This window comes from Heloderma suspectum, chromosome 13 (assembly GCF_057233095.1).
Source record: "Heloderma suspectum isolate Gila_16-S chromosome 13, 16-S_ref, whole genome shotgun sequence".
Lineage (NCBI taxonomy): Eukaryota > Metazoa > Chordata > Lepidosauria > Squamata > Helodermatidae > Heloderma > Heloderma suspectum.
Genome location: NC_139470.1, coordinates 9,302,287 through 9,314,835, shown reverse-complemented (window position 1 = coordinate 9,314,835; position 12,549 = coordinate 9,302,287). Strand labels below are relative to the sequence as shown.

The following is a 12,549-nucleotide window of genomic DNA, read 5'->3' as shown; positions in this document are numbered from 1 at the left end:
CTTTTCTCATTAGAGTTGCTTGCCATGGGACCTTACTTATCATTGTTCTGAGTTTATCAAAATCAGCCTTCCTAAAATCCAGGGTACGTGTTTGGCTACACTTGGCTTTTGCTTCCTTTAGAACCATGAACTCAAGTATAACATGGTCACTTTCCCCCAGAGTTCCTCTAACTGCTACTTTGCCCACTAAGTCATCTCTGTTGGTTAGGATCAAGTCAAGGATAGCCGATCCTCTAGTTCCTTCCTCTACTTTCTGTAGGAGGAAGTTATGCGCCACACAAGTCCAGGAATATCCTGGAGGGGCCATGTTTTGCAGAATTTGTCTCCCAACAAATATCGGGGAAATTGAAGTCCCCCATTACTACTACATCATGCTTCCTTGAAACATTGGCTATTTGCTTTTCAAAAGTTTTCATCCTCGTCTTCTCCTTGATTGGGTGGCTGGTAGTAGACTCCGACCACCATGTTCCTTTTATTCTTTGCTGCATTTATTTTAGCCCAGATGCTCTCGATGGGGCTACCAAGCTCCTCCTCCTGTCTTTCTGTGCAGAGATACGTATTTTTCACATACAGTGCAACCCCACCTCCCTTTCCGTTCCTCCTGTTCTTTTTGAACAAGTTATATCCTTCAATTTCTGCATTCCAGTCATGAGAGTATAGGGGCATTTTGTGGACTTTATCTGTTCAAAAGATAAGAAGGTGAATCTGTCTTTCATTGTCTAACACCCCTCACCCTCAGATGAGCCATCTTCTCTCTCTCTCTCTCATATTCTGACAAAACAAACATTACATAGGAAAACCAGTTACAGTCAACTGGGATCACAGGAGTTTCAATATATTAATAACCTTATATTTATCCACAGAAGTTCTTTAGGGGTTTAAGAGTCAGTTGTAATTATTGAAATGTATCTCTCCATATCTGTCCATGACATGATGGTCCCCAATTTCTTTTTCCAAGAATCCTTCCTTCCTTCCTTCCTTCCTTCCTTCCTCCTTTTAACTACTTTGTATATCTTTCCCTGCCAGTTTTTCCTTCCTTCCTTCCTTCCTTCCTTCCTTCCTTCCTCTCTCTCTCTCTCTCTTTCTTTCTTTCTTTCCTTCTCTCTCTCTCTGTCTCTCCCCCCATCCCCAAACAGTCTTCCTCCCTTCCTCCCTCTTTTCACTTACTTTGCAACTATATTTGCCTACCTACCCAAAGCGATCTCAGAAAGAGTAATGAAAGGGCCATCTGTGGTGGACTGCAGTTGCAACATCTCAGAGTACTACCTGAAGTTCCCAGGTATTAGGCTGTGATGGGAGCTCAAGTCCTACAGACAGCTGGAAGCAACAATAAAATGAACAGCCGAGCTCATGTTCAGTGCCCCAGCCAGCTGCTTCTGCTCTTTTCCACTCCATTTCATTCCCCCCCCACCCCCTGGTTTTCCCCCTCCCACTCGTTCAGTCCTAATTAGGCTGTTTTGGGGTCCCCCCTTCTTAAAGTCCCTCCCTCCAGCCACCTTTTGGTAGATCTGGGAAGCCCGCTGATGTGTGTGGTGGGGATCTATTTTGGCTACATAAGCAAGCACACTCATCTCTGAACATCGGAAATAGAAGGAGTTCGCAGGAGGACACTGCTGGATGCTTGCAACCCATAATGTCTGCTGCATTTTCAGTAAGAAGAAAACACATTGGAAGAGCCATGCTGGATCTGGTCCATCCATTTCATCATCCCATTTTTAGCACTGGCGAGCCAGATGCATCCAAGAGGCCCCCAATAAGCAGGACAGGAAAGGAACTTCTTTCTCTCAGGGTTTCACCCCACCCCAACCACTAAAACTCACACTCAGATATCTTGCCTCTGAACCTGGAGGTTCTGTTTAACTCTCCTGGCCAGTAGCTGCTGTGAAAGGACTATTCTCTGTGTCTATCTAAGGGTGCAATCCTATGCATGTTTAGATGCTAAAAAAAGTCCTACAGCTCCCAGCATTCCCCAGCCAGCATGGCCAATGGTCAGGAATGATGAGAGCTGTAGTCCAACGATATCTAGGACTCCTGGTTCCCCAGTCAGTATAGGTTCCCCTATGCTGGCTGGGGAAAGCTGGGAGTTGTAGGATTTTGTTTTGTCTAAATGTGCATAAGGATGTGCCCTTCGTCAATAACAATGTCACCACTGGAATCTACTTCATCAAAATCCCAATAGGCACACTTAGACAAAGGAAGTCACACTTCTTAAAAATATATATTATTAATTATTATTATTATCATCATCACCACCACCACCACCACCACCACCACTATTACAGTCTTTCCCCAACCTGGCATACTTTTTTTTAAAAATCTATTTTTATTTTATTTTTTATAAATGAATAAACAATACCAACAACATAATCAAAATCTTCAGTTTCCAACATTACAGTATTCTGAGTGGGGCGGGACAGGGGAGGATAGCAAAAGCCTGGCATGCTTCAGGTGTTGGGAGCTGTAGCCCAACACCTTCTGGAGTGCACCAGGTTGGGGAAAGACAACAACAACAACAACAACAGTAGTTATGTGTTTTTACCCTTCATACAATGTATTTTGTACTGCTTTTCTATCTTTATAAACTGCCCAGAGAGCTTTGGCTATATAGTGGTGTAGAAATGTATATTATTATTATTATTGTATATTATTAATGTAAATGTGTTTTTACACTTCATACAATATATTTTTACTGGTTTTCAATCTTTGCAAGTGCCCAGAGAGCTTTGGCTATGGGGAGGTATAGAAATGTAAATAATAACAACATTTTTATGTAAATGTTTTCACCCTTTGTACGATGCATTTTTCATGGGCTTTAATCTTTGCACCCCGCTCAGAGACCTTTGGCTGTAGGATGGTGTAGAAATGTATATTATTATTATTATTAATGTAAATGTTTTTTACACTTCATACGATGTATTTTTACTGGTTTTCAACCTTTGTAAACGCCCAGAGACATTTGGCTATGGGGAGGTATAGAAATGTAAATAATAACATTTCTATGTACAAATGCATTTTGCACGACGCATTTTTCATGGGCTTTAATCTTTGCACCTCGCTCAGAGAGCTTTGGCTATAGGGTGGTGTAGAAATGTAAATAACAACAGCTGGCTGGCTGGCTGGCTTCCGAGCTTGCGACACGACTTCGCGTGCCACTGCCCTATGACCTCTCCGGGGCAACGTCCATCGTCCCCGGGCTATAAAACAAAAGCAATGAAACGCGGCACTCCGGTCTGGAGCAAGCCCCGGCCCAGCCCGGCCCGCTCTCGGCCCGGCCCCGTTGCACATCTGCCCTCGCTCTGCACAGCGCCCTATTTTGCAGCTGCTGGACCACGTGAGAGCTGAACCGGGAAGAGCCTCCCTCCGCTGAGCGACGGCGCGGAGGGGCCAATCAGCGAGCGCAGCCCGAGTCGGCGAAGGCGGGACCTTGGGGAACCTGGGCATTCCGACCACGGGGAGAAGTCCGTCGCTGCCGCCGGAGACGGCGGAGGGCGGGGGGCGAAGAGCGCGGAACGGCGGCCGGCGGCAGAAGTCTGTGGGGGGCCGCGCGGAGGGCGGAGGGCGCGGAGGCGGGAATCGACCCGGCGCGCTTAAGGAGCCCTGGAAGGGAGGCGCCCGTAGCGGGGAGGCTGCGAGTTCGAATCCCGGGTGGGGCAGTTTGGGTTGTGGGGGGGGGCGTGAGCTATGAGGCCCGGGGAGATTGGGGGCAGCTGAGACTGTGAGAAGTGGGGGGATTTTCGGGAGGCAGCCCGTGGCCCCCCAGTCTCACTTTCCCCTCAGTCCCAAGAGAGAGAGAGAGAGAGATTTGGGGGTGGGGGTGTAACTGGGGAGCCTGCTTGGACGGGCTAGGCGAGCGGGTGGGTCTAGATAGGCCGTGGAAGGTTTGAATTGGACCGCGCCGGGGGCCAAGAGGCGAGTGCGAATCCTGGGGCGGCACCGAGGTTTCCCGCCGCCCCCATGGAAGAGGCCGAGTCGAATGAGAGGAGCCCGCTCTTTGGGGGCGCCCCCCGGTCGCCCGCCGGCCCCGCCGGCGCCAACGTCTTCCGCGGCCGGCGCTTGGCATGCGCCGCGGTGCTGCTGGCGGAGATGCTGGAGAGGGTGGCCTTCTACGGCATCACCTCCAACCTGGTGCTGTTCCTCAACGGCACGCCCTACAACTGGGAGGGGGCCCAAGCCAGCCAGGCCTTGCTGATCTTCATGGGCATCACCTACCTGGTGTCTCCCTTCGGGGGCTGGCTGGCCGACGCCCTGCTGGGCAAGTTCCCCACCATCTTGGTCAGCATGGCCCTCTACCTGCTGGGCATGCTGGCCTTCCCCGGCATGGCCTTCCCCGGCACCCGGCAGTGGCTGTGCGGCGAGATGCGCCTGTGGCCCATCGAGAACTGCTCTTCGCCTCTGGCCTCCAACGCCACCACCACGGTGCCGTGCCGGCTGGAGGGGGCCGCCCGCTACTGCCTCGTCCCCACCTTTGTCGGCCTGGTCCTGGTGGGACTCAGCGTGGGCTCCGTCAAGGCCAACATCACGCCCTTCGGAGCCGATCAGGTCGAGTATTGTTTGTTTATTGCATTTATGTCCTGCCCTTTTTCCCCTCTTGCAAGGAACGCAAGGTGGTGTGTGTTATCCTCAATTTTATCCTCACAGCAACAACCCTGTGGGCTGGGCTGGGCTGGGCTGAGAGTCTGTGACTGGCCCAGAGTCACCCAGTGAGCTTCCATGGCCGAGTGGGGACTGGAACCCGGATCTCCCGACTCCCAGTCCAGCACTCTCGCCACAGTGCCACACTGGCTTATTGCATCCGCTGTCTGACTGTTCAAATGGGGTCGTGCGGGCCAGGCGGTCAGAATCGGCCGTGCTGACGGATTGCCTGACCAAATGTCACAAATGGAGTGCATAGGAAGCTGCGTCATGCTGCGTCATGCTGTTGGTCCATCCAGGGTCGGCAGGCTTGGGCCCCTGACGTGGGCCCACACCCCAGCAGGGGCCCACTGGCAAGAGTGCCCCGCTCTTCACTATTGAAACCTGCTTGTTCACTGCCTCCTGCCCTGGCCCGGATAATGGTGGTGGTGAGAAGCAGGAGACGCCACGGCCTCCTTGCCCCCTGGCTCTCTGGCTGTCAAGCAAGCAAGTGGTAGCAATGATGAGAAGCGGGATGAGGAAGAGGAGCAACAGGTGACTCTGGTCATGAGAAGCCAGACTCGGGGGGGGGGGGCACTGACCGTATCTTCCCCAAGAACCCCCCAAAACCTGGAGCCTGGTCCATCCATCCAACCCTTCCCCAACTTGGTTCCCTCCAGGCCTTTTGGACTTCAACTTCCATCAGCCCCCGGCCAGCATGGCCAATGATGACCAAGCATCCTGGGAATTGTAGTCCTCAAAACGTCCTGGGGGCACATGGTTGGGAATGGCTGATCCAGCTCAGAACTGTTCCTTCTGCCTTCTAGCGGTACATGGGCAGCTACGGGGAGCAGTGGTAGATCATATGCTTTGTGAGTAGAAGGTCCCAGGTTCGATCCCTGCCGTCTCCAGGTAGGGCCAGGAAAGGCTTCTGTCTGAAAACCTGGATTGCTGCCTCCGTTCGGTAAAGATAACCCTGTGGTAGGTGGACTTGGGGTAAGACAACTTTACTTCCTCTCCCATCATCCCTCATTGTTGGCTTTGCTGCCTAGGCCTGATGGAAGTTGCAGGTCAAGGCATCTGGAGGGCCACACGTTGCGAGGGAAGGGCCGTGGTTCAGGGTGAGAGAGCCCCTGCTTTGCATGGAGAAGGTCCCAGGTTCCATCCCCAGTGTCTCTAGGTAGGGCTGGAAAAAAACTCTGCCTGAAACCCTGGAGAACCATTGCTGCCAGTCAGTGTTGGCTCTACTGGGCTAGATGAACCAAGAGTCTTGACTCAGTATAAGGCAGCTTCCTGTGTTCCATTGTTCGTAGTGGTAGGTCACCTGCTTTGCATGCAGAAGGTCTCAGGTTCGATCCCCGGTGTCTCCAGGTAGAGCTGGACAATCCCTGCCTGAAACCCTGGAGAGCCATTGCTGCCAGTCAGTGTTGGCCATATTGGGCTAGATGGAAGGGACTGACTCAGTATAAGGCAGCTTTTTGTGTTCCTATGTTCCAAGTCCCATCAGGGGTTGTTCCTAGAGGGCTGGTGGGCTCTCGCTCTTGCCTCTTCCTACTCTGTGATTCTGTGAACCTGCCACGTGGATTTGCTTGTTCTCAGCTATTGAGATACGGGCCTTTCCTTCCCGCTCGTCTACCAGAACAACCCTGGCATGTCTGCCATGGAAAGTCTCTGTGTGATGGGAGATTCCAGAGCCAGGTTTCAAAGGGCAGAGAGTCAGTTCACCGTCTAGGCCTTCTCTTGGGGATGTTTTGTTTTCAAGGAACTAGAAAAGGGTAAGTAAAATGATAGAGTCCGAGTACCGACCTTATAAGGAGAGGCAGAAGCTTTGGGGGCTTGGAAAAGGGGGAAAAAAGACTAGGCAGAACCGGAAGTAGGTTTATAAAATCATGCAAGATGTTGGGAAAGTGATAAGAGAGATCTCTCTCTCTCCCCCCCCCCCCCCCAATAATACTAAACCTTGAGGTCACCCAAGGAAATTAATTGGAAGTAGATCCAGGGACAGAAAAGAGGAAGGACTTAATTTAATGTGTGGGCTACTGGCTGACAGCACAAATTTGACACCTGTCATTTGCCAAGTGAGGCCCCGTTGAGACTGACTCCCGAGTGCGTTGTGCGTGGGATTGCAACTGTAGGTGGTCCTGAAGGCAGGGAGGGGGAGAGCACTAGCAATGGCTCTTAGTCATGATGGTGATACGGAACCTCCATTTTCAGGGGCAGTATACCTGTGAATATGGGCTGCTAGGGAGGAGGGACATTGTAGGAAAGGGCTGTTGGTTTTGTGGTTCCCTGGAGGCTGAGGAAACAGGGTATCTAGACTATATGGATCTTTGGTTTGATTAGCATGGCTGGTCTTGTGTTACTTTTTCATCCTTAATTTCAGGTTTCCCTGGAATGCGATTCCAAACCTAGTGTCTTAAACCAATTACTATAGGTGTGTGTGTGCTGGAGAGAGAGAATGTGTTTTTGTGGCCCTCCAGATATTTTGGCCTACAGTTCCCATCATCCCTAGCCAGCATAGCCGATGGTGACGCATCATGGGAGTTTAAGGCCAAAGCATCTGGAGGGTTGCAAGTTGCCCACCCTTGCCTTAAGTCAAGGAGCGCCATTTTGAATGGACACAGAACTGTTTTTTACTCATAGGTGTCCAAAGCAAAAGGAAAAACAAACAAAAAAATAGCTGTTCAATTTGAACTTGATTTCGACATTGACTTACTTTTCTTTCCGGCGCCAAATTGTAACATTTCTTTTTGCCCCGGCATTTTAACATCTTAATATTGTAGCATTTTTATCATTAACATTTTTAATTTAATTGATTTTTAAACTGAGTTGATCTGTTTTTGTTTGGCTTGCTGATTGAAGGGTTGTTTTAATTTTTCTTTTAATGTGGGTTTTAAATATTGGATTAGTTTGTTTTTAATGTTGCGTACACCACTCTGGAATTGCTTGCAGAGGAAGGATGGCTTGTAAATTTTAGAAATAAATGCATAAATACATTGTTGGTCTTGCTGGAAGTTCCGCATTTACTTCGTTTTCTAGCATTTTTCACTTACCCCTGGCTAAAACTTTTCTCTGTCTTGTTCCTGGGATCTCCAGCAAAGGCAAAAAGTGGATAATCCAGTTAACGCAGCCTTTGTTTAAGCTCTTAGCCATTTAAGATGCTCCATATTATCCAATTAAGATCAGCCTAGACATGTCATCTTAGATTTTCTTTTCCACTTTAATCACCATTTTCTGGGAGAGAGTTCTGCATATATCAAAAGTTTGCTTCTGTCACTGCGAAGATGAATCACTAAAGCAAAAGGATTGTGTTGTTTGTGCCCTGCGTTGGGTATGTTGCAAGGTTGACGTGGCTACTGACGTAGTTTACTCTGTTGCGTTGAGCATGCTGACTTTTGAGGCATGCAGCGCTCTTTGGCGGGTAGAATGGGGAAAGAAGCGTTTTTTGCAAATGTTATTTCGGAAAAAAAATAGATGGATGATTGATGCAACTTGTGCAAAAGAAGTTCTGTTTGCAGTGTAATGTGAATGTCACGTCAGTGCTAAGGATCCAAAATTTTTTGCGATAACCTTGTGCACCCAAGTGTGCTATAGACATGTGGTTCTTGAATCATCCCCTCCTCCCCTTGATCAGTATCTGTGTTATCAACCAGCAGGCCTGAGTAGCAGAATGGAGGATGTTAGGTCACCTGTGTCTTCCCCAACCCCAATCCTACAGAGCAGATGTGAGCATGTCCCAGTTGAACAGCTTCCATTCTCACTGCATAATCTTGCCTATGGTTTGGCAACAGGTGAGACTACTTCTAAATGGGCTGGATTTAGCACTGGGGATTCCACTGTTGAAGAAAGGAGTTTCAAAAAGTGGCTGCCAGTATGCTTGCTACTGCAGGGTGCGGGTATTGTTCAAAGAATAAAAGCCAAAATTATCACTGGACATGTATAAGCTCTGGATGTACATGAAACAGCTCTTTGGATCCTAGCCTGTATCTTCAAGATTACAACATGAGATCTCTCTCTTCTGGTGTTTTTGTGATTGGGGGCTGTGCTATCCATCAAATACCCGTATGAAACCTTGAGCCTTGCAAAACCAGTACCTCTCCATCTTTAAGCTGCTGTGTAACTGTATAATACTGTTGTTTTTTTGTAGGGTCCAGAATTGTTTATTCCTCAGGTGCGGATTTGGCGCTCAACCCCCTAATATTTATTTATTTGTCGTCCTGACTTTCCGTCAAGAGAGTTGGCCAATTTCCACCGCTTGTTAGCCAATTAGGCCTATTATGTGCATCACCCTTTTAGCGTGTGCAGGGTTTTTGAAAAGCCACCTACCTCCAAAATGGGTGTGTGGGGGTGGGGTGAAGCCAACAGAGATAACGCCAAAGATCAGCCTCGGATGGCCTTCTCTCTGTCCCATCAAGCCAGGACAGCTAGACTGGTGGGGACGAGGGAGAGGGCCTTTTCTGTGGTGGCCCCCACTCTGTGGAACTCCCTCCCTAGGGAACTCCGCCATGCCCCCCTTTTAATGAGCTTCCGCCGTGCATTAAAAACATGGTTGTTCAGGCAGGCATTTGGGGTGGGTTAGGGTATTTTAGAAAATGTTTTTATTGTAGAATTTTATTGTTTTAAACTGTTTTATTGTATGCTGTACATCGCCCAGAGTGGCTGGGTGACCAGCCAGATGGGCGATTAATAAATTTAATAATAATAATAATAATAATAATAATAAAAAAGAGCAATTTAAACAGAGCCTTAAAATGTCGGATGTTTGCACTAACGCCAGCAACGGTTTTGTGAAGGGTCACTGTTAATCACTGTTGACTTTGTGCATTTCATTTCTGTTGACCTCACGGCTTACTCCCCCGCCAGCCAGCCGCGCCCCCAGCTCAGAATAATGCTTCACGCATCTCATGAAGTGGATTTGAGCCACAAATGTCACATGGTGCAATTGGGAATTTTCTAGTCTTTAGGTTGCCACGAGGCTCTTTGTTGTTTTTGTAGCAACAGACTGCGCTGTCCATGGAACACCCGTACGATACCTTGAGCCTTGCAAACCAGATTATTTCTGCCTCCCGGAACATTGTTAAAGAGTTGTTGTTTAAGTAAATAGATGGTTACTATTAGGATGTAGCATGAAACTGAAAAATCATATGCGGCGCACACACAATATTCAGCCTTCCCAACGAACCTGGTGCCTTCCAGGTGTTTTGGACTTCAACTCCTATCCTCCCCAATGATCGGGAATGCTGGGATTTGTAGTCTAAAACATCTAGAAAGAACCAGGTTGGGGAAGGCTGACCCAGTTATTTGGAGGGAGAACTGAGGAGCTGGTTTTCTTCCTTGGATTGTCATTCTTCATATTTCATTTTCTTTTCTCTCTGCCTTGTAATTTCAAGTTTTGTGCTGTCAAAATGATTGCAGGGTGGTTGGTTTTTTTAAAAAATTATTATTATTAGTTTCTTCACCTCTTAGGAACATCAGATGTCTTTTGGTTGCTGGCCCCTGCTTGGAATACAATGTTGAGATAGCAAAATGCAGGGTCCGGACGCAGCTGTGCAGAGATCTCCAGGCCTCAAATAACTTCTGAGCAAATTTAGGCCTGGAAAGAGCAAAATGCAGCCCTGCTGGGATGATCTCTTGCAGCCCTCCTGGAATGTTAGAATCCCAGGAATTTGGGGATAAAGGTAAAGCTGTAGGACCCCCTCCCCCCGTGTTTTTCTCATTTAAAAATAGTTTTAATTCTCCCTCCCACCCATTGCCTTTTAAAGATCAATGTGTTTGTTTTTGATCCGCTTAAATAAGAACAGAACACCGACTGGAATGTGTACGAGTCTCTTCAGGCACAGACTCTGGGATGTAAGCAGAGGAGCGGGAGGAGTCTGTGAAGTAAAAGGTGGAGCTTTGGAGCTCAGGAGGTGGAGTCTGATGGAGAAGGGGTGGAGCTAATGGGGAAAACTCTCACCCCAAGCACGAAATAACCCTCCCGCTGAGATTTTACTCCTTCCCATGGAAAGCTTACAAAGGAAGCTACAATGACTTAGTCTGTTCGGCTTATCTTTAGTCAACACAACTAAAAATACGCTGTGTTTGATTCTTTTTTTTTATGTGCTAAATGAATATCTGAAAAGCGTTTCCAATAGACAAAATTATTTGAACTGAAATATTTGATTAAAGCTCCAGTGGGGACCCTGTGGCCTTCTAGATATTTTTGGATTTCAACTCCCATCAGCCCCAATCAGCATTATATATTATTTACCAGTACTGTCGTGATGCATGGTCAATGGTCAGTTGGTTCCATTCATTGCCTCTGCATTCTCTGACATTTCCTCTGGAGAGATGCTTAGAAGCAACTGCAGAACGGTCTCCTCCGTTGGACTACAACACCCATTATCCACAATCACTGGTCTTGTTGGCTGGGCTGATGGGCGCAGTAGTCCACAGGACCCGGGTTCAGGGAAAAGCTGCCCTTCAAATGGTTTCTTATGATGATGGTGCCTGCATTTCCAAAGAGCAGAAGTTCCCCACTGCCGCCGCCATTAACTTCCAGCACAAACATCGCAGAAGTGCTTTGCTTTTGTAATGTTTGCACCGGCACGTGAGTGGAGATTGAACCGCTCCATGCCAAGAAGGAAGTTCTTGCTGTCTTGAATTCCTCCCAGTTCGGAGAGAGCCTTCAAGCTGAATGCTGCCTCTGAAAAACCTTATATAAATTGTTCTCTGCAGGAAGATGAAAATGGTGCTACTTTACTCCAAACCACCCAAACTTTGAAGCATCCAGAAGAAATATCCAGATATTGCTGGATTCCACCAAAATGCCCCCCCCCCCAGTAATTTAGGGCATAATCCTATCCAGATGCCCATTGGCCTCTGAACTCGGAGGCTAATGGTCATCCTATGCAGGGCAGGAGGAGTGTGAAGGCGGTGGTTTCCTCTGCCCTCCTCTCGCCCTGCATTTTTGCTAGACTGGCGATTTCGCAGTACAAAATGTACTGTATAGGTAGAGGGAATGACTGTAAGATTCAGCAGGCCTCCAGCACAACGCTTCTTTATTTATCACGCACAGAAGTGAAGAACTTAGCAGAAGCGCCATCCGCTGTTGCTACTCCCAACTCTACAGGAGCTGCCAGGGTTCAAAACCATAACTCAGCCACAGTACCCCCCCATTCCAGGATATATAACATTCCTCCCCCGTTAGCTGTCATAGTCTTCCAACCAATGGGGAGGGGCCCTTTCTCGGCACGGTCTCTGCACTCGGCGAGTGGGTGTCGATTGCTCAGATGAATTTCTTTCAGCAACTGCCATAGCTAAGGAAGGAGCATTGCCCTGCGGAGTGGAAGGGAAGCCGGCTGGGGTCGGTTGGCAGATCCTTCATACGCCGGCTGTCCCCTCTCCACCCCTCCCCGCCCATAGAGCTGTCACCTTTGCCTCCTCTCCGAGCGCATGTTTGTGAGCCCGTGGAGGCAGTCAGTGCAGTTCTTGCCATGCCGGCTTGGAGCAGGGGAGCACCTCAGACTCCTGGCTCCGAGGTTGGAGCACCATCTCCGGCCTCGGATCCAGGAATCCAAACTGTCCTATGCCCCCCCCCCAACTCTGTCTGGGGCCATAGGATTGCTCTCTTAGCATCTTAAGTACAGTGATGAGGAAATCCCCATCTCTGCCTGAAAACCTGCTCCTTCTGCTGCTTGTCCCCGTCGACAGTATTGGCCCAGCTCAGGGCTGCAGAACCTTTTTTCAGCCCGAGGGCTGAATTCCATTTCAGAGAAGCTCTTGGGGGGCCGCATTTTAGTGGTGGTGGGGGAGGCAAAAGGGATGAGACCAAAAAGAAACCAGCATGTTTTAGCTGAAAGCTCTTCCTGCCAGGGACTAAACTTTAGGAGAGGCATTTCTGCCTTTTACAATGTGGGGAGGGGGAACTGCACAACAGCCGGGAAACCACCAAACGAT

At 48.7% G+C, this 12,549-nt stretch overlaps 1 protein-coding gene across 2 annotated transcripts in view; it reads left to right on the top strand.

Annotated features, from left to right (window-relative positions):
• Nucleotides 1–3,196: 3,196 nt before the first annotated feature.
• Nucleotides 3,197–12,549, top strand: part of SLC15A4 (solute carrier family 15 member 4) — a 61,535-nt gene continuing 52,182 nt past the window's right edge. The window contains exon 1 of one of the 2 annotated variants that reach the window (XM_084819699.1): nucleotides 3,197–4,539. In XM_084819699.1, coding sequence (XP_084675825.1) covers nucleotides 3,955–4,539 — 585 coding nt within the window. In that variant the 5' untranslated portion in view covers nucleotides 3,197–3,954. The remainder of the gene's footprint in view (nucleotides 4,540–12,549) is intronic. The other variant, XM_084819698.1, reaches the window with a different exon arrangement.